Source organism: Pongo abelii, chromosome 18 (assembly GCF_028885655.2).
Source record: "Pongo abelii isolate AG06213 chromosome 18, NHGRI_mPonAbe1-v2.0_pri, whole genome shotgun sequence".
Classification (NCBI taxonomy): domain Eukaryota; kingdom Metazoa; phylum Chordata; class Mammalia; order Primates; family Hominidae; genus Pongo; species Pongo abelii.
The window spans coordinates 46,839,410-46,862,538 of NC_072003.2; the positions used below are offsets into that span (position 1 = coordinate 46,839,410).

Consider the following 23,129-nt stretch of genomic DNA (forward strand, 5'->3'; position numbering starts at 1 on the left):
CTTACCTGACTCTAATTTACAAACTTGTGTCTTACAGGCTTATTTCCAGCTGGGTATCAATGAAAAGTTAGGACTTTCTGGAAGGCCAGATAGGCCCATTGGCTGCCTCGGTACATCAAAGGTACTCATGAAATGTCCTCAAAAAGTAGTTTTTGGATTCTAATACCACATACTGAAATGGTGTTTGACCTGCTATGCATCCTTTTTCATTTTCATTATGTACTCAGACTACTTATCTGAAGTATTATTTTCTGCTAGTGAACATTACTTATTTTGCATCATATCATGGAAGTCTTATAAATATGAAGGAGCACCTCACTGCTAAATATATTATTTCTAAGCTTTGTAAAATATCTAATTATAACAATATTTACTCACAGACTTTTCCATCATATTAGAGGTAGACCGCTTTAAGTTTATTAGTATACTGATTCAATCAAGAAACTTTAAAATTTTTAAATATTATGTGGATGTCACAAGCTATTAATTTATGTGCTTATTCAGAATTAGACATCAGTTTTTATTTTTATTGAGACTTACAGCACTGCATCTTTGCCTTTGGTATGTTCTTTAGTTATTTGTTTTAAAACTTTTTCCCTTACAGATTTATCGCATTCTAGGAAAGACCGTGGTTTGTTACCCGATTATTTTCGACCTAAGTGATTTCTACATGTCTCAGGATGTTTTTCTGCTGATAGATGACATAAAGGTAGCTTCAGAACACCTTTCTTAAAAATGGAATGACTTTGTTTCCACTGATTTTATCATATGTTACTATATTGAGTACTCCCAGGTATCTGTGACATTGGGTTAACACAGTGTAAAGCATGACAGTAAAACCACCTGCATAGCTTTGGAGAGTGTAAATTGCTTGCAGCAATGGCATAATAGATGACCTCTGTCTTATATACAGTTGTATGACTGCTCCTTGTGCCTTTATACAAATGAAATGAAAAGATACAATTCAGAAAAACAGGGGGACCTATTTTGAAAAATATGTTCATATGACAGTTTATGTCTTTTTGAACAAAAGGTAAATTAGCAAAATAATTTTATTTATGAAAAATATCCAGTAAAAACTCAACTAACTCATAACTCCATGAGTTAAAATCTTCACTCCCTTTTCTACTGACAGAGCAGAGAAGGTTAGAATCATGATTTAGAGCGTGAAATCTGGAGCCAGACTGCATTCGTTAAAATTTTGGCTCTGCCACTTGCCAGCTGTGTGTTTTTGGGCAAGTTACTTAACTCCTCTGTGCCTTGTTTTCCCATCTGTAAAACTGAATAATAGTTAAAGGGTGTTCTGAAGATTAAAAGAATTAATATATGTAAAGTACTAAGAATAGTGCCTGGCATATGGTGAAGTATTATGTAAGTTTTTGATGTGATGATGATAATTATATGTAAGTCTTTGAGATGACTGATTGATTGACAGATAGATAAATAGATATTTAGTCAAATAAAGAACTCCCTCTACATTGCTAATGGTCTGTATAAATTCAGTCCAGTCTCCTCTACCTGCTGTAATATAAATCCCTAGTAATATGAAGTGAGTTAATCTTCTGGACGGCTGGCATGATTGTTCCCCCTGAGGCCATTCTTGAACTGTATTTTGTAGGCTTTTTTAAAAAAGGAGGCCAAGCGCATTGGCTCATACCTGTAATCCCAGCACTTTGGGAGGCTGAGGCAGGTGGATCACTTGAGCCCAGGAGTTCTAGACCAGTCTTGGCAGTCTCTAAATAAATAAACAAATAAATAGATTAAAATTTAAAAAAAGAGGGGGAAAAACATTAAAACAAATGTAATGTGATTACTTTTAAGAATAAAGTTTGAAATCATTGAACTCAAAGTGGTGTTCAGCATAACTTGCGTGTACCCAGAGAACCTGCTAGAGTACTTCTACCCCTAAGTAGTCTAAGTTATTCAGGGTTGGATTGTGAACTGTCTTGCTACATAAGAATTTCGTTGGCTCTTTGGCACTCATGGTTGAGCATCATGTTCATCTTGGATACTGTGCCATTACATCCTACCTCATTCTGTTTGACAGAATGCACTGCAATTCATTAAACAATATTGGAAAATGCATGGACGTCCACTTTTCCTTGTTCTCATCCGGGAAGACAATATAAGGTAGGTTGATAAAAGAAGTAAGGTGCGTGTGTCTTCACTGCCATGAACGCAGTGAGCCCTTGGGAAGAAAGGCCTCCTTGGATGTTTTTGTATCCTTCTTAGTATGTGGTGGAATACTTTGTATATATAAGGGGCACTTAGTATTAGATTATTAATTTACCGTTCTGTTGTTAATCTGTACATTTTGTTTATTTATTTTTTTTAGGGGTAGCCGGTTCAACCCCATATTAGATATGCTGGCAGCCCTTAAAAAAGGAATAATTGGAGGAGTCAAAGTTCATGTGGATCGTCTACAGGTAACCTTCTGATTTTCAGTATGCATCTATTTTCAGGACAGTTAATCTACAATACAGCTATGTTTCTTAATATATGGTCTATTTAAGGGTTTTGACTTAAGGTTTTATTCTCTACCTATCTTCCTATTCCTATTGTCACTTTTCCAGTTTATCTGATCCCACCAAGTCAGATGCTTGAACACTTGCAGCAATTTCCTGTGCAGAATTTTAGACTTCAGTAGCTCGTCTCTAAAAGCTAGGTCCATAGTGGTGTAGTGACCTGCTTTATAACCTTGGGCTTTTAGGGGCAAGTTGGCTGACTGTTGGTCCAGTACTCTTTTCCCTGCTCTATACTAACATCCAACCTGGGAATAAACCTTGTTCCATTCAGAACTTCACAGCATTATCTTCATAGCTCCTAAATTACAGAAATATTCTTTGGTTCACTGCTGGTCATAACAGCCTCTCTGTCCACAGTTCTCTCCTACTAAACACTCTTTGTGCTTCAGCCAATACAATAATTACTGTGTCTTGAATTTTGTGGGGTTCTGTGCCTCTGCTCACACCATTTTCTTTGCCTGGACTATCCTTCCTTCTTTCAAGGTCACTGGGCTTTGAGGTCTTACCAGACTTTAAGGGCAGCTCTACAAAATCATGCAGACCATAAATATACTTCTATTCTTCACCATGCTTTTGTGACCTTTAACTTAAACTACTAAGGCTGCGGTCTATTATATAGGCTTATATACTTTATTTCTGTAAAATAATAGTGATTATTCCATGGGGTCTTTCACATAGTAGGTGCTCAGTGTTAAATAAGACAGAGGAAAGTTTATAAAGAAAGACCTACATAGTATTATAAATGGCATGTTTATATACTCATTCACTGGTGATTGTGTTTTGCATACTTGATTTTTACCTAGGCATTTGTCTTTTTTCCTTTATTTTCTGTTGCTTTGTCTTTTTGTAATGCCTCCTGGGGCAATTTCTTTGATTTTTATCTTGCAATTCTTCTATTGAGTTTTGCATGTTGGCTATCATGTTTTAAATTTTCATTTTTCTTAGTATTCTGTCCTATGGATGTTTCATGGATGTCGTATTTTATCTTTTCTGAGGATATCAACTAGAGGTTTTCTTTTTTTTCTTCAATTTTCCTTTCCTCTGTATTATCTCTTTCGGGGTTTTTTCCCTCAGTCTTTCATGTTGGAGGCATTTGTCAGATATCCGGTATTCTTTAACTATTTATTCATTTTTAAAAGTGAAGGAGTAAAACGTTCATAGGAAGCTGTGTGCTTGGGTACAAAGATTATTTTTTTCTTTTCTTACTATTTCAGCTTTTATTTTTGATTCAGGGGGATACATATACCTGGGTATATGCATGATGCTGAGATTTGGGGTGTGAGTGGTCCCATCATCTAGGTTCTAAGCACAGTTCCCAATAGTTTCTCATTCTTGCCCTCCTTCCCGCTCTAGTGGTCTTTTTTTTTTTTTTTTCTAATACATACCCAATAATAGGATTGCTGGGTTGAATGGTAGTTCTGTTTTAAGTTCTCTGAGAAATCTCCAAACTGTTTTCCACAGTGGCTAAACTAATTGACATTCCCACCAAACAGTGTATAAACATTCCTTTTTCTCTACAGCCTCACCAGCATCTATTGTTTTTTGACTTTTAATACTAGCCATTCTGACTGGTGTGAGATGGTATCTTGTTGTGGGTTGTTTTTGTTGTTGTTGTTGTTGTTTATTTCTTTTGTTTGTTTGAGAGACAGGGTCTCACTCTGTCCCCCAGGCTGGAGTGCAGTAGAGTACACAGCTCACTGCTCCCTCAACCACCCAAGCTCAAGGGATCCTCCCACCTCAGTCTCCCAAGTAGCTGGGACTACAGGTACCTGCCGCCATGCCCAACTAATTTTTTAGTTTTTTGTAGAGACAGCATCTTGCTATGTTGCCCAGGCTGTTCTCAAACTCCTGGGCTCAAGTGATCCTCCTGCCTCGGCCTCCCAAAGTGCTAGGATTACAGGCATAAGCCACTGCACCCAACCTCATTGTGGCTTTGATTTGCATTTCTCTGATGCTTAGTGATATTGAGCTTTTTTTTTTTTATGTTTCTTCCTGTGTGTAGGAGAAAGATTCTTGATGAATTCACTTATAAGGTGATCTGATGGCAAAAGCTCCTTTTTGTTGTAGAAAGCCTCAGATGCCAATATTTGAAATTCTTTTCTCTAAGGCTTTTCACTCTACCCAGAAAGTACATCTCTAACCTCATGACCAAAGGACATAAACTTTGTTTCCGTGTCCCGAAAGCAGGGTGGAGGAAGGGAACCAGGGATCCCACTGTGAAGTATGCAGTCTCCAGCCAAATCCACTGTTTAATCTTTGTGTCTCCTGCTCTCCACTGTGCCTTATACTCTTGAGTGCAGTGTCTTTAACCAGAGAAAAAGCCTTTTGTCTCTCAAAAATCAGGGAGCTGGAAGCAGATAGTAACACCCTAAGTGTTTAGGGAATGGAAAGGAACTTTTGGACCCAGTCTTCCTATGTGGAGTGTCTGTGAATCCCAGCAGTGTCTGGGTCTCAGGGTCCTGAGGCTCTTTCCTGTTCGCTTTGTCCTAATGGATTTATACCTTAGTGGGTTTATACCTTAAATATTTTTTTCCACTATCATTTTTGGGATTTTAGGAAAAATAGGAGTTAAAGATATGTCTTGGTCATATTAACCAGAAATCTACTTTTGATTTTATGCTTAAGTGTCCCTCCCATTCCAGGATGTACCTAGGCATTTTTCTATTCCTTTTAAGAAATATGTGGGCCTATATGGAAAAAAAAGACCTAGATAATTTTGAAGAGAAATATAAGATTTGAATAAATGATGGGCTATACCATATTCTTGGATGAAAAGACTATTACAAAAATGTGAGTACCTCCTAAATTAGTCTATTAGTTTATTATAATCATTGTAATTTCAGTGGAGTAGAGCTTTCGGCAATTTCATATGGTTAAGGACAAAAATTAGAGTTCAGGGCCCACCAGGGAAGAGGGATTTCAGTAAATACTTCAGACTTCCAGATGACCCTCTTGAAAAGCTATACCTTTGACTAAAAGGGAATCAAAAATAGTTCACTCCTCACAAAGAGTAGTAGATAACATTATCCAGAACCTCAAAGTATTTCTACAAATATGTACAGTGTCTGTCTTTCATTCAAAATTATCAGGCATGCCAGGAGTGATCAAACAACAGAGAGCCACCTACATTGGTTCAGATATTAGAGTTATCAGACATAGACTTCAGAATAACTACGATCAATATGCTTAACTGGCCATCAGAGAAATGCAAATCAAAACCACAATGAGATACCATCTCACACCAGTTAAAATGGCGATCATTAAAAAGTCAGGAAACAACAGGTGCTGGAGAGGATGTGGAGAAATAGGAACACTTTTACACTGTTGGTGGGACTGTAAACTAGTTCAGCCATTGTGGAAGTCAGTGTGGCGATTCCTCAGGGATCTAGAACTAGAAATACCATTTGACCCAGCCATACCATTACCAGGTATATACCCAAAGGATTATAAATCATGCTGCTATAAAGACACATGCACACGTATGTTTGTTGCAACACTATTCACAATAGCAAAGACTTGGAACCAACCCAAATGTCCAACAATGATAGACTGGATTAAGAAAATGTGGCACATATACACCATGGAATACTATGCAGCCATAAAAAAGGATGAGTTCATGTCCTTTGTAGGGACATGGATGAAGCTGGAAACCATCATTCTCAGCAAACTATCGCAAGGACAGAAAATGAAACACCACATGTTCTCACTCATAGGTGCAAATTGAACAATGAGAATACTTGGACACAAGGTGGGGAACATCACACACCAGGGCCTGTTGTGTGGTGGGGGGAGGGGGCAGGGATAGCATTAGGAGATATACCTAATGCTAAATGACGAGTTAATGGGTGCAGCACACCAACATGGCACATGTATACATATGTAACAAACCCTGCACGTTGTGCACATGTACCCCAAAAACTTAAAGTATAATAAAAAAATAAATTAATTAATTAAAGAAAAAAATTAGATAACAAGTTGGAAGATTTTATTAGAAACTTTGATAGTACATTTAAAAAGAATCAAATAGGAATTCTAAATGAAAAATTCAGTCACCAAAATTGAGAAGTCAGTGAAACAATGTAGTACTTATTCAATATAATTGATGGCAGAGGATAGGTAACTCTGAAAAACACCCCAGTATACACACAGGAACTTAAAATAATATGTAATCAAGGAAACAATGAATTAATGGTGGATGTATAGATTATTTAATATATACTTTGGGAAAAATTAAGGAAGTTAGAGTATCACCTCACATCGTACACCAAAATACATTTCAAGTGGATTAAATGACTTAATTTTAAAAGATGTTTATTTTAAGAAGAAATCAAAATACTTTCAAGCTTTTACTTTGGGCATATCATAAGCTATCAGTTTTAGCCTCTGATGTTAACAAATTCTTAGTTTTGTGATGACTTTGAGTTGAAAATAATTTTACTTTAAAGTTTAATGTTCTGCCATGCTGTGGAGAGTTTTCATTTTATTTGAAGAGTCATAGACAAATTACAAAGACAGTGAAAAGTGTGGTGATTTTCTCTCAAGTCAAATTGAAAGTTTCTCCTTTTCTTTTTGTTTTATTTTAATGTCAAGCACAGCATAGAGTTTTAAAGTTAGAATGATATCCTTTTTAATCCTGCGTCATCTGAAATTGGGAAACTTTTTGCTTATATATCCTTATACACAAAGCTCAAGTTGGTCAAGACCTTAAGATATTTCATCTAATCTTCTCATTTTACAAACAGAGCTAGAGCTCTTTGTAGGACAGTAACTGTCTGTAGTCCTAAGACTAGTTACTGCAGAAGGGAATAGAATTCATGGTTTCCTATTCCTAGTTCACTACTTTTTATACTCAAGCACCTGAACTTTCATCACTTTCTTTTCAGCAGCAGAGTTTAATGTCTACTTCACTACCTATCTCATTTTCCCATTTTTAGTTGTGTTTCAGAAATTATAGGAGAAAGAGGTCAGTAGTTTTGTCATGATTCAAAGAGTTTTACTTTCTTTTTTTTTTTTTTTTTTAATTGAGACTGAGTCTCACTCTGTCGCCCAGGCTGGAGTGCGGTGGCACGATCTTGGCTCACTGCAACCTCCACCTCCCAGGTTCAAGCGATTCTCCTCCCTCAGCCTACCGAGTAGCTGGGACTACAGGCACGTGCCACCACGCCAGGGTAATTTTTCGTATTTTTAGTAGAGATGGGGTTTCACCGTTTTAGCCAGCATGGTCTCGATCTCCTGACCTCATGATCCACCCGCCTCAGCCTCCCCAAGTGCAGGGATTACAGGCGTGAGCCACTGCGCCTGGCTGAGTTTTGCATTTTTAAAAAAATGTAAATGGAAGTTCACCATTTGTGTTTTTACTTTTTCCTTCTTTTATTTAAATTAAAAATATTTATCAAAAGCAAAATGTAAGTACATAACTGTTCTAGACTTACAGTCATCAGTAACCCAAAATGTCAACAATATCTTTGAAGATCTTCTGAATTTAAATATGTACTTTGCCATCTCTAAAAATTGTGGTGAAACATACATAACATAAAATTTGCCATGTTAATCATTTTTAAGTGTCCAGTTTAGTGGTGTTAACTACATTCACCTTGTTGTGCAAACAATCTCTAGAACTGTTTTCATCTTGCAGAACTCAAACTCTATGCTCATAAACAACAGTTCCTCATTCCCCCCACACTCCAGCCTTCATTTTTTTTTTTTACTAATATAATAAATGAAAATGGCATCTATATGCTCCTCTTGGGTTTTATTTCAGATCCTTTCAAATTTCCTTATCCCCTGATCCACAGTTTCATTCATTACTAGGATCCCAGCCTTCTCTCCCAGCCCCATTACCCAGGACATCTCTCCATGCAGTTTGTTGCTAGCCATGCTTTCCATGCCCCAAATATACTTGGTTTCCAAATCTCTAAATGTAATTGGAGTTTTTTCCCCTCATGCTATGATGGTATTTTAGAGTTGCCTTTTTCTTTTTTTGTTTCTATGTCATACTTTAATTTTACAGCTTAGGGGAATGTTTCCTCTTTAGTGAAGCCTCGGGGACTGGAATTAATTTCTCCTTTCATTGTCCTTCTATGACATTTTGCTTGAATATTTGCTATAGCTCTTCTTTCATTTTATGTTTAGCTGGTTTCTTCTGCCTGCCTCGCTCTGTGGTTTGTAATCTTTTTCAGCTCAAGGTTCACTCATCTCTGCATCCCCAGAGTACTCTCCTCACTACTGTTACCTGTGGGAAATATTTAAATATTGGCTCATTGATTCAACAAATATTTATTGTGCTCCGACTGTAGGCACTAGGGATGTAGTGGTGAATATGATACACAGGGTTTTTGACCATATGGGACTTAAATTCTAAAGGGAAAACCTAACAGAAAACAAAGGTAGGTTGGGAGAGTGATGGGAAGGAATGCAATCTTAGGTAGGATGGTCTGTTGGAAAGGACCCGGTGGGATATAATTGAGTGTTTTAAATATTATATTGCATTTGACACATACAATATTATTTAATTACCATCAGAAATAGAATACTAATGCCTAGCAAATTTGTTGTTAAGTATGCTTTTTCCAATACTAATATAGGCGCTTCTACAACCGACTGAATTTTTTTTAATCAAAAGCCCTATAGATTATTAATGGAATTTAGCATTTGTCTATTAACTCAGAGTAAACATTTATTTTATGGGCTGAATTAGAATATAAGGGTGAGTAGGCTAATAAAATGGAAATTATTAAATAGAATTTTTTTCTGTTTCAGCATTAGCTATCAGCTTTAAGAATTAAGTAATTCTTGACTCACTCTTTCTCTCATACCCTGTGTTACAATTTATTATTAAATCCTGTTGTCTCTATCCTCAGATTGTATCCAGAATCTAACCACTTCCCATCACCTTCAGTGCTATTATCATGGTCCAAGCTACCATTATCCCTCACCTAGGTTTCCAGTCATCTCCTAAATTCCAACTAATAAGACAGTCTGTTCATGCTCTACCTGGTCATAGACAGATTAGGTCATTTATCATAAGCCTCCAATGACTTCCTCTCTCACACAAAGTGGAAATCAAAGTTCTTCAAATGGTCTATGTGCTCTCCATGGTCTGGACCTGCATCTCTGATTTCATCTCCTACCAGCTGCCCCATCTACTCTGTTTCAACCACACTTTCCTCCTTGCTGCTCTCAAAGACACTAAGCATGCTCCTGCCTCAGGACCTTTGCACTTGCCACTCCCAGCCCTGTACACTCTTCCTTCAGATCCATATCATTGACTATAGTCCTTTCTTCAGTTTCTGATTACATGTTACTTTATTAGAGAAATCCTTTCTGATCACCTATATGAAATGGCTAACAACCCTCATCCTACTCCCCTGCCCTGGTACTCCCCATCCCCTACCTTTCTTATTTCTACTTTGCACTTATCACCATCTGACATAATAAATACATATATGTAGCATTAATATATATTATAATAATTATTGTATACACAGAGTCATATGCGTTTTAGTCAATGATGGACCACGTATACAATGGAGGTCTCATAAGATTTTAATACTGTATTTTTACTGTACCGTTTCTATCTTTAGATACACAAATACCATCGTATTACAGTTGCCTACAGTATTCAGTACATGTTTGTAGCCTAAGAGCAATAGGCTGTGCCATATAGCTTAGTGCTTAGTGGGCTATGCCACCTAGGTTTGTGTAAGTACACTCTATGGGTGTTCACACAACAACGAGATTGCCTAATGATGCATTTCTCAGAATGTATCTTGGTCATTAAGCAATGCATGACTGTGTGTGTGTGTGTGTGTGTGTGTGTGTGTGTGTGTGTGTGTGTAGCTTTTTTATTGTCTGTCCCCTACACATACCTATAAGAACAGTTTCAAGAAGGCAAGAATGTTATGTATTTTGTTCATGCTGTATCCTCAATACCTAACATAGTACCTAGTAGGCCTTCAATAAATATTTGTCTAACAAATTATTTAACTAAAGAGCAAGATGTATACATGCTAGCCTACATATTAGGAAATATCATTCAATGAACCTGCCTAGGCACAGACCCTGCTCTTAGGGAACTTACTGTTCAAGAGTGACCTGACTATAGCCAGGCTAGTAAAAATGTGTAGATCAACTGCATATTTGGCCTTTCTCACTCAAACTCAAGGAAGCTTTATTATGATTGCTATTAATATGTCCATCCTGCCATCTGTAAATGGGCATTTGTTGATCTACTTTGTTTATGAGTTTCCGCTAGAGGAGAAGGCACTACTACTCTGGGTAGTTAGCCAACAAAAGCAACATTCCCTGTGTCCTGTTTCTTCACATTTGAGATGAACAGTGAGAAAATAGAGAAAATAATATATGTTATAAATATTTTATAAATATGTAATAAGTCTTGCCTTACTTTTAAGTAATAATTTATGGCTTGCTTTTTATGAGTACATTTCTCAATTTTCTCTGACAGTTCATCGGATAATTAGAAGTGACACATAATGCTAAAAATCATTGTAGGTTTATCGTTCATTTATACTGTTCATACTGTTCACCATGAACCACTGACAAACACAAACAGTGTTTAAGTTCATTTAGTTTGTTCAACCTATAATCAGAAACTAATGGAAAATAAAATGGCCAAATATGGGTAGCCATATGCCAGAATGCAGAGAAGCATTAGCCTGGATAACCAATACCTTCATGTTCCTGAAAAAAATGGAGACTTGTCGTTATCCTATCATTGGATGGCCTAGAAATACATTACAGTAGCAGAATCCACAGTGCAATTTCACATCTTTTCCCAAAGCAATTTTAGTATTTTATGCTTTTTCTAATTTGGATATTTTATTGTATTTTATTTTGTTTTATTTATTTATTTATTTATTTATTTTTTGAGATGGAGTCTCACTCTGTTGCCAGGCCAGAGTACAGTGGTGCAATCTTGGCTCACTGCAACCTCCACCTTCCAGGTTCAAGTGATTCTTCTGCCTCAGCCTCCCGAGTAGCTGGGACTACAGGCGCATGCCACCACACCCAGCTAATTTTTGTATTTTTAGTAGAGATGGGGTTTCACCAGGACAGCCAAGATAGTCTTGATCTCTTGACCTCGTGATCCACCCGCCTTGGCACCCCAAAGTGCTGGGATTACAGGCATGAGCCACTGCACCCAGTCAGAAATGTTATTTTTTTTAACATTTTAATGGTTACTGAATTATTTTAATTCCAGATTAAAAGTAAATGCCTGCAATTCTAAGAACAGAGAGTCCATCTCATGTTGACCTATTTATAATGACTCATAAACTTGTAACTTGATGTGTATATTCTATTTTAGGGATTTTTTGTGTGTGTAGAAACCTGTGTGATTTTAGAATGTTCATTTAAGAATTGCTTCAGAACTGTATATATTTTTAAGCAATTTTTTGAAGTATTACTTAATTACAGAAAGGTATGCACACAGGCCATAAGAGTATGGCTTGATGTATCTAAGAGTTTCTAATCTTTTTCAATCACGTTTCAGACACTAATATCTGGAGCTGTAGTAGAACAACTTGATTTCCTACGAATCAGTGACACAGAAGAGTAAGTCCCTTTGGGTTATTGCATTTTTGGGTTTTTTGAAATTACATTAGAAAAGCAGAAAATATGAAACCTTTTCTTTTAATTTTTAGGCTTCCAGAATTTAAGAGTTTTGAGGAACTAGAACCTCCCAAACATTCAAAAGTCAAACGGCAAAGCAGCACCCCTAGTGCTCCTGAACTGGGACAGCAGCCGGATGTCAACATTAGTGAATGGAAGGACAAACCCACCCACGAAATTCTTCAAAAACTGAATGTGAGACAGATGCAGTTCCCACATGGCCCTAAGTGAGGTTGCTGGAGCAGAAGCTCCCAGAATCAGACCATATGTCTTTTTGTCCTGTCAGTGAAGGTACCAATTAATCTGGAGGTGGATGACTTGTCTACCCCCAGGGCAATCATGAGAAATTGTTCTCTTGGTCTAACATCTGCATGGATATCTTTAAAAATGCTTAAGAAGTGCAGGTGAATATGTTTGTCTTGGATATACAAGTATGGTATGAGCCATTAAAGAAGTCAATGATAGTTACCTTTGGGTTCTCCAGATTTCCCTTTCAGTGCCCTCTTTCTCCCTTTCTGTCCCCATCTTGTCCCCTGCCCCAGTGTTTAGGTCTAATACTTGCTTTAGGTCAGTCCTGTCACTGAGTAAAGCAATCCTTTCACTGTGCTTATAGCACAGTGCCCTAATATGTAATAAACACTCTAAACAAGCCTCCTCCTATCATCCATCGCTTCACAACAGTTTGCTAGCAACATGGTCTCCCATTTACCAATAAGAAGAATCAAGAAGGGAGTGGTTAAATGACCTGGCCAAGTCTCTCAGAGAGTGGCAAAATCAATATTAATGCTTGTAGATAAAATATTTTCTGTTCATTACTTATCTTGTTTTCTGGCAAATTTAATTATTAAATTCTACCACCCCAGGAAGCCAGCTTGTCACTTGTCTACCCTCTATCTCTAAGATATCTAAGATAAATATGAATCGTATAATGTCATCTTATGCTTGATATTATATCAATGACATTTTATCTTTCCTCAGTTACATAGTAAAGTATTTCTTCTCTGCATCTTGTGGTTTTGTGATTAGTTACCCTCTGTGGTGACTGCTGTACCCATTTCATTCCAGTTCCTTACCGTGATTTATATTTTCAGGATTGCAGTTGTCTGGCTAGCCAAGCCATCCTGCTGGGTATACTGCTCAAAAGAGAAGGCCCCAACTTCATCACAAAGGAAGGTAAGCGTGCATGTCTAGGAGAACATTTTAAGAGGACCTCTCTAGCCTTGAACATATATCAAAAATGCATAAGCTATCCACTAAAATGTTACAAGTTATTTCCCCTTTCATTAAACCTTCTTTTTCACTTTTGAATGGAAAACGTTCATTCATACCCCCTAGAGTGGAGGAGACTGATGTATGTATGAACCCCTAACTGGCTTTCATGCAGTGATGCTTGATTGTTTCTCTGATTGTCTGAAAAGTATTGGAGCTTGGATTGTGCCTGTGACTGTTAACCTCTGATGAATTCCATAGTTGTTTATTGACAGTTTCTGTTTCCAGTTTTATCTTCTCTAATTTTTCAAGAATAACATTGATTGTTATGTCTATAAAAATTAGCTCTCTCATGGTCTGCAGCAGCTATTTGAAATGGAACATGGCATTTAATAGAATTGTGCTCTGAAGATGGCTAATAAAAATAAATTCATTTGTAATCATGTCTATATCCACTCTGCATTAAGGATGAAAACCAGTTATCCCCCAGATTCACACTTGCATGTGGAGTCACCACTGTAAGGAATCTTTAAGTTCTCCACCATGGTCCACTTCTGACATTTTATAATACAGAATAATACAGAACACAGCTCAAGTACTTAATGTCTAGCTATTCAAAAATGTTTGGCTTATTTGAAAATACTCTGTTAAGAGGTGTGTGTTGATATGGTTAGAACTGAAAAACAGCAGTGGAATTAATAATACATATAGTTCTGGCAATTAACCGAACATAGTTATTTATTCAAATGAGATCTACTTGGTTTTTGCCTTATTATAGCTAAGAGATAATCTTCTTGAGTATTATAGATGTGAATTGAATAGTTTTCAATTTCTTAGCTTGTTAAACGCAGAGGAACTTTTAGCAAATTTCAAACAGAATCTTGCATGTTTCTAATTAGTCTTAAAACTATAAGCAGAATCTCAGTTATATTTAGGACATTCATTGAAATTTGCACTTTATCTAAAACAGTAGGATTTTAAAAAATCAAACATTTCATTAGAAACCTAGAATTCAGAATGGCTGTTTTTTTAATTTAAAAGTTTTAGTGCTTTTAAATAAAAGAAAATTTATATAAAATAGTTTATCATGAAAATGCTAAGGGAATGATTTTTTAAACCATTTTTATAAATTTGAGAATAATATTCATTAAATGTTTTAAATCTATAAAACCTTATGTGAAACATTGAAAATCATATGCATCTACAGAATCTGAATATAATTTTATCCAATTTGTTAAAAGGCTGTAAAAATTTTAGAGTAAAATGTTAAAGATCTTGTTTTTTATCTTTGTTTTCTTTTTGGCGCTCTTTCCTGTCACATTGTGATTTTACGGGCAAAATCAGTGGCCAAATAATGAAACCCACTGGTGTCTTTTGAGCAGTAGCATATGTTGGAATGATCATAGCCCCATGTACATAACAAGGCCTCAGTAAAGGTTTATTGAACAAATAAATGAAAACTCATATATATTAGAGTCTACAGTATTTGTTCAATTGCTAATTATTTTACTATATTCTCTTTTCTTCTTTTCTACCGTAAGTTAAAATAGCATTTGTATTTGTTGAAAGTTTAGATTGCATATTAATTAGGAAAACAGTTGAATTTCGAGAAATAAAATACCAATATTACATACTCAGACTAAATACTATCAAGTGCTGGGGATAGTCACACTCTATATATTTGAGTTACATATTTAAATATGTCAGTTCAGAACATTAATGGATCGATGTATCAACTGTAGTGAAGCACAGTGAAAATGAGTACTTTTAAGAGGAATAAATGTTGTGCATTTAATTAAAAGCTTTGTTCAACAAAGACTCTATTATCCAACATCTAGGTACCGTTTCTGATCACATTGAGAGAGTCTATAGAAGAGCTGGCAGCCAAAAACTTTGGTTTGTATTAGTGTCCTTGTTGTTATGTTTTATTTTTGTGTTGTCATATTCGATAGCCTAAAGAAAATGGACCAATATTAAAGATAGTTATTCATCCTAATTTTTACTTTTAACCTCCAAGGTTACAGCACTTTCTAAGAATGTGCCTATGTAGCATGTCTCTCCCCCCACCGCCTCCACCAAAATTCTGAGAACAAAGACACTGTAGGGATTGAACCTGAAGAGTATTCGCTGGAATGGTATGCTAAGGTTTCTTTCCTGCTGTACACCTCCTCTGCCCCAGCAAGGTGCTTTAAGTTCTGTTTTTTAATTTAGGAAACCTGTTCTGCTATTATAGAAGGCCATGAAAAGAGATCAGTGATTCATCTAATCATAAGCAAAAATAATATACTTAGAAGGCTATTCTCTTGTCACTTAAGTTGAATGAATCCCAGTGATTGTAGTTGCTTCATGAAAAATAACCAATTTGTTCTACAGAGGTAATCTGTTCCCAGAGATTGAAAAAAAAAAGAAGTAGGAAAGTTTAAATAAATAAAATTGTTTAAATTCGCAGTGGAGTAGGAATGCCTAAATGCATGGCCCTCTGCATTTTGATGTAATTCTAACAGTTTTACTAGCAGAATCTTAACAAATTTTGAAAGTCAGAGTGTATGTATAGATAGATATACACATGCACACATTTTTTTAATGATACGTTATCCACTTTAAAAAAAAAAGTCTCAAGAATGTCATAAGAAACTCCCTTAACCTCAGTGAGCCTCAGGTTTCTAATCCCTAAAATAAGGGGATTAAACAAAACAATCTCTTAGAATTTTTCAATTCTATTTTTATAATAAATATGCCATTCCTCCTCAGAAGAAATAATGTAATAATCCTATAGTTAAATCTTTCAAATTTTCACTGTAAATTCTCAGTACAGTAAGACATCGAGCCAATAAGTGATAGTTCTGGTAAACTTTCTTAGCCAGTAAGTTTCAAGTGTGGTCTGTAGTCTTATTTTTGATTAAGCACATCTGTTCTTGCTTTATGTATTACACTTTATGCATTTCAGATAAATCATTAACTAGCAAACATTTAGAATGCTGACTGTTATGTTTGGAAGAACTCCTGGAAGTTTTATTTACTCTATTTTCCCTTTTATGGCTTTCCACTGACACACCCAGGTTGGCGGTGCGCTACGGGGCTGCATTTACCCAGAAATTTTCTTCCTCTATAGCCCCACACATTACTACTTTTCTGGTACATGGGAAACAGGTAACATGCACAGAATTTGAAAACCCAAGCTGCTTGAAATGTGTGGGCTTATTTGCACTCTGAAGGTTAAACATGTCTTTTGGTCTTATAGTGTGTGGGTGAAAGCTTCTCTAGAAGTAGGAAGTGTTTGTTTCACTAACTTTATTAGTTATTGACTTAATTTTCTTTTAGTCATCTATGTTGAAATTAAGGAATATAAATGCTTTTTATAAGTCAGCTTCTGTGGATATCCTGAAATACATGAAGATTGCAGCCAGTCTCAAACCTACATTTTTATTTCTCTATCTAAAAGTTCCACGTGAATTTTTACTTTTGAGGGAAAAAAATTGTCTTATGTATTGCATGTGCTGTACTTTAAAAAAAAAATCTGTTCTCCCTAGGTTCTAAGACTTTTTCAGTAATATAAAAATAGCAGTGTGAATTCCTTCCCCCAACATTATGGCTTTATCAGTAAAAAGAAATACTGGTATTTCATTGTAGCACTTTCTAAAATTCAGTACTAAGTGAATCCTCTAATCCAGAGATTTGGTTATCTAGACACCAAAAGAAACATGATTTAAAGTGGTTATGGAAATAGGTCACATGTACTAGTGACAGATTTAGTAATGAACTTGTTAATGCAAAATCAGAATACCCTCTTAATCCCTCCTATACACCCTCCCTCCCTAATCAAAATAATAATTAGGTTTTCTTTTTTTGCTTTTTATATTGATAGTATCATCAATAATATATTTGTCACAGCTTGGTGGCAGGGATGAGGTGGAGGGATCCCTCCCTAATTCTGAATGGTCCTGCAGTCTGGGAAATTTCAGCTGTTAGGTTCAATGTCCTGGGCAGTGTTTCCTCCAAATGATGATGTGAGGATTCCACCGTGTATATTTTAAAGACTACCCAATCAGGGCTCCATGCATTCCTCATCTTTTAGATTTGTGAACATCTGGCCTGCTCTCTTCTTTGCCCCCAGGTCGGTTGTACGCCGTGCAGCAAGTCTTTTAAGTAAAGTAGTGGACAGCCTGGCCCCATCCATTACTAATGTTTTAGTGCAGGGCAAACAGGTAAGTATTTGCTTTTCAGACACTTATTTGGTCCCAGTTGCAAAGATTTCTGGCTAGGACCCTTAATTTTAAGTCTGGCAAGCCTCAATGTCATAGGCCTCTTACAATCAGATTTATAAGGGCTCAGGCATTTCTATGAAAGTCTCCTTCCCCAAGCAAAATCTAGTCAGAAAGTTATTAAATGGGCCTTCCCCTTTCCTGCTGCACCTTAGAGCTATAATCTTCAACTCCTGTGTTGAGATCAATGCAGATGCTAATGTAGAAAATGGACCAATAACTACTGAAGTACTCCAGACAGGTTTCGGATAGGCAGAGCAGAGGTAGGTGAACAGCGAAGGGCACATCTTCCCTTCTGCTCCACATGAGATCTCCCCCCTTAGAAAGCATGGTGTTCATGCCCAGCCAGGGTCTCTGCATGCCAGTGCTGCTCCCCAGATCCTCTGCCCCAGGCCATCTCTAACCCCAGCTCCTCCCCATTCACCAGGGCCAACTCTGTCACCTCCTCCTCACGGAGCCATCTCCAGTTAGCAGTGGTCTCTCTCTCTGGATTCTCACAATAGGTCTGTGACAATTCCTACAATCTGCCCTGGGTCCCAGTTCATTTGAATGTGTGTCTCTCACCTCATGGTAGGCTGTGAGCCCCCAGGGGTCAGAGTCTGGGTCTTGTCCAGTACACGTCCCAGTGTGCCCAGCATGGGGCCTTGCTTGGAAAAAAGCACTTGGTGAATGTTTGTTGAATTGAGCCTGTGCATGTGGGGTGTGGCTGCTCATTTTCTGTTTTGTTTTCTATAAGCTCTAATTTACCTGGCTGAATCATGCTTTGATTAGAATGAAAACCTGTCCACTTACTCTCTGTCTCTTCTCTGGGAATATATGTGCTTTATTGTGTTTTCCTGAGAGTTAATCTGGGGATATAATAATCTTTAGTAATATGATGTACTTTAACACTCTTCAATGGAATCAACCCATTGGTCATATTTCAGGGCTCTTAATTCATTAAGATTAAAATTATTCATCCTTACATTTAGCTTTTGAAATGTTAGAATAATAAGCTATTTATTTTTTCCTGTAATATTTAATAATTAAAAATAATTGTACTAATAAAAGATTCCTGCTGGGCATGGTGGCTCACACCTGTAATCCAAACACTTTGGGGGCCAAGGCGGGAGGATCACTTGAGGCCAGGAATTCGAGACCAGCCTGAGCACATAGCGAGACCCTATCTCTGCAAAAATAAAATAAAATAAAATAAAAATATCGTTGGGCCTGGTGTCACATGCCTTTGGTTTCAGTGCCTTGGGAAGCTGAGGTAGGAGGATTGCTTGAGCCCAAGAGTTTGAGGCTGTAGTGAGCTGTGATCATACACTCCAGCCTGGGCAACAGAGCAATACCCTGTCGTTTAAAGAAATTAAAAAGAAAAAATACAAAAACTCCTAAGAAAAAGTTAAATCACTTCATATATGTTATTTTCTCCAAATTATTGAGAGGTAGAATTTTTATCCCTGTTTGTTGGCTAAAACAGACCAAAATACAGAAAGTAACTTATCTAGTGCCTTTTCTCACAAGAATTCTCACCTCCAGCTAGAGTCTTGTGTTTTTACCCTGAACCAAGCCACCTCTGAAAGAAAGTTAAACAGGCTTTGAGAAGATATTTTTTCTTGGATTTTAGATCCTTGTAGCATATCTGAAAAGAGAGTTAACTCTGCATATGAACATTCAGAAGCTTTTGGAGATCTTCAAGGTCATCAGCACCTGACACTGGGAGAAAGGGTGGGTTAGGGTTGGTCCTGTCCAATCTACACAATATCTAAAGGGGGCTTGCAGCCTGTGGTCCTGAGATCCTGCTCCTACATCCTGGAAGCCTCAGAGCCTGCCCTAAGGTTGTGCCTGGACCATTGCTCATCACACTAGCGTGTCTCCCAGGTAACAGTCACTTACAGAGCTGGGCGAGACTCGGAGTCCAGTAGCTCAGCTTCATTACCAGAGGCATGAAGTCCATTCTCTGACTGCATCTTACCTCTTTACAAAAAATAAATGAGAAGGGAGCATTCAGAATTTTTACTCGTGTGTTTTTCAAATGCTGCCCTAAGCACTGAAGTAATATTGTTTCTACCAAGCACATTTGGATCACCTCAAGCTCTGTGGAATGAAATCATGGCTTAGTCATCATTGCTTCCAGAGGCAATGATGTGCCTTCTGTTTGTTTTCTTCTTTACACACTGACATTTTAATAAAAGTATTCACACTCAGACTAACTGGTTCGTGCCACTTGTGATACAATAAACCAGCAGTTCACAGTTTTCACTCCATTACAAAATTGAGGCAATAGACTCCATGTTCTGCTCTCTCCCCTCATCTCTGTGGCCTTTGATATGCTATTCTTTTTTCCTGCCTTTTATAATTGTACACTGTACATGGAAAAGAGATGGAAAGGGGTACTCAGGGAGAAGGGCATCCTGCAGAGTCCCCTGGGAGAAGAATACCAGGTATAGAGGAGAGAGAGAGACCAGCTTATTCCCCTTGCCAGCTTCAGCAGCATTCTGCCTGGAGTTTTTTTGGCCATTTCACTCTGTGCTGTCTCCTGTCCCAGGCTGTGGGCAGCCTGTTCCTTCCCCTCCACAGGTGAGAGATCTGTCACCACGTATTTTAACCCTCACCAGGCACCTTGCATTATGCCCAGAAAAATGAGGGCTACACAGGAACTGGGTGGCCTCATACCTGCCTTTGAAACGTTATAGTGTTGCTGAGGCAAAAGGATCTGCCTGAGAAACTATAAAAGAATCAAAAAGTTTATCTCTCAAATACCAAACTGTGTAGACTGCAGTAAAGTGAAACTCTTCAACCTACTCTGGTTTCTCTGGGGAGTTTCTAGTACTGAAGTCATTCAGAGTAATTTTAACTTAATAGTTATTTATATTCCTTCCCTGCTTTCATCCACTCACCTCCACTCCCCTAACTGGAACCCTCACCTGCCCTTATATTTTAGACTAGACTGTGAACCATCATGAATTCCAGTGGGAGTCACGCTTTGAAACCCATTTTAATAAATACCAGGAACAGTTATTCTACCTAATTCCCTAGCTTATATAGAGTAATTTCAGCCTGCCAGTCATTCTGAGCCTTGAATTTTTTTAATTTTTATCTTTTAGTAGCTAGGAGAATTTTACAATAAAATTCTGCCACTCATAGGTAACTCTGGGTGCCTTTGGGCATGAAGAAGAAGTTATCTCTAATCCTTTGTCTCCAAGAGTGATTCAAAACATCATCTATTATAAGTGTAACACCCATGATGAGAGGGAAGCGGTCATTCAGCAAGAACTGGTCATCCATATTGGCTGGATCATCTCCAATAACCCTGAGTTATTCAGTGGCATGCTGAAAATACGAATTGGGTGAGTGAAGTCCTTTGCATTTGCATAAAGAGAATTGTTCAAGTTGTCCTCTAACAAACCCGGCCTCTCTAAGTGAAGCAATGTTCCTGGTGTCTGGTGAGTATTCAGCAAAGAGCACCTGTCCTCTAAGCCATGCAGGCAATATCTGGGGGTATGAAAAATACATGCCACTAGGCTGAAAGAATCCTTAAGGTTTATTTCACACCCGAGTTAGACATAGTGAAGTAACTCCTTTGTCTGGTAAAATCAAACCCCAGAAATTTCAACAGCTGTGTCGTGTAAAATGCTAAGCACAGTACTTGCAAAAATTCCTAGAAATAAAATGGATAGGCCTTAAGAGAAGAATGATTTTCAGTAAAACTGTCAGAAGGACATGTTCAGATAAAAATTTGGTCCTTTTAAGAATATTCTATACCCATTTTCTACCAAAATATACTTATTGATTTTTAATATTGTTGTTCTTGGAGAAGAAATCAAAATAAGGCTGTGACGATCTTGAATATTCGTAATCAAGAATTTTATGAGGCAGCATGGTGTAGGAAAAATTAACCAGGCTCTGGAATTCAGCAGAACTGAGTTCCAAGTTCCAACTGCCATTGTCGTCTCAGTAACCTTGGATAAATGACTGAACCTCTCTAGCCTCACTTTAATACCAGTTTCTTTGTTTTATATGAAAATGAAATGAGATATGTTTTAAAAGTCTATGACAAGCTAAGGAAGTATAAATGTTTCTTTTTTAAATACATTTTTTATTGTATAAGTATCATGTGAGTATGTCCTGATTGTAAAAGAGCCCAATGATATCTGAGCTTATAGTGCAATCTAACAGGTGGCCAACTTTGGAGGGTGTTTCTCAAGTGTTTGAAAAGAATATGCATTCTCTGTTGAGGGCAAACATACACGTATGTGTATGAGTGTGAAATAAGTATATGTAGCTTGCTAACTGTAAAATTGGAATTTTAATATCTTTGCTATCTGTATTTGATCATTGCTGATAAAACTCTTAATTTCTCATTATAATTGTGGTTGTATCAATTTCTCCTTGCATTTTTATTTGTATCAGTTTTGCTTTATGTGGTTGTTTTTTGTTTTTTGAGATGGAGTCTCATTCCTATCACACAGGCTAGAGTGCAGTGGTGCGATCTCAGCTCACTGCAACTGCTGCCTCCTGGGTTCAAGCAATCCTCCCACCTCAGCCTCCCAAGTAGCTGGGATTACAAGCATGCGCCACCACACCCAGCTAATTTTTGTATTTTTAGTAGAGACATGGTTTCACCATGTTGGCCAAGCTGGTCTTGAACTCTTTACTATTAGTGATCTGCCTGCCTCAGCCTCCCAAAGTACTGGGATTACAGGTGTGAGCCAGCTCACCTGGCTGCTTTATGTAGTTTAAAACTTTGGTTTTGTCCATGTCTCTTCATAACTTTTACCAGTGTATCTTCATGTCATTGATTACTTTTCAACTTTTTTTTTAAACTTCAAACATTTACAAAAATACAGAGACTAGTATAATACAGACTTATGTGCCCATACTATCAGCCAGCCTCAACAATATTATCATCTGGTCCGTCTTACTTCACCCATATCCCCATCTACTACCCACCTGCCCCCACAGTACCCTGTCAGTTTTGAAAGGCAAATCCATATCTTCTAATCTGTAACTACTTAAATTTGTATCTCAAAAACATAAGAACTTTTTCAAAGCATAAACATGGTACTGTTACCATGCATAAAAAACAATTGAATTATGTTTATCAAATATTATTGCCATACCTTTCTCCATCTGTCATTATTAGCTTGCTATATTGTCTTCCATCCTTTTTGCATTCAATGTTCTTTTATAATTTTGTATGTATTATTTATGTTTTTATATTCAGCACTATGCTGTATTTATTAATATACTGAGAGCATCTTATAAGAAGCATGTAACATGAAATTTACCATCTTAACCATTTTTAAATATACAGTACAGTAGTATTAACTATATACATAATGTTGTCTTTTAATAGAAATATATATTTCATATTTGTTTTCTTTCTTTTACATTTTGACCTATTTCTACATTTTATACTTTATATTTACCATGCTTTCTTATAACTTTTTTCCTTTTCTGTTTATTGTTGGGTTGAGCTCCTTTTCATTCCACTAGTTTTACATGTAAATGTGAC

At 37.0% G+C, this 23,129-nt stretch overlaps 1 protein-coding gene across 11 annotated transcripts in view; it reads left to right on the top strand.

Moving 5' to 3' along the window:
• PHKB (phosphorylase kinase regulatory subunit beta) overlaps nt 1-23,129 on the top strand; it is a 238,738-nt gene that overhangs the window by 186,694 nt on the left and 28,915 nt on the right. For 8 of the 11 annotated variants that reach the window (XM_024233087.3, XM_009250686.3, NM_001134096.1 and 5 more), the window contains 10 exon segments: nt 38-121; nt 605-709; nt 2,048-2,130; nt 2,336-2,426; nt 12,037-12,098; nt 12,188-12,350; nt 13,247-13,328; nt 15,203-15,260; nt 17,479-17,569; nt 20,759-20,961. In XM_024233087.3, the coding sequence (XP_024088855.1) occupies nt 38-121; nt 605-709; nt 2,048-2,130; nt 2,336-2,426; nt 12,037-12,098; nt 12,188-12,350; nt 13,247-13,328; nt 15,203-15,260; nt 17,479-17,569; nt 20,759-20,961 (1,022 nt within the window). 11 annotated transcript variants of the gene reach the window in all.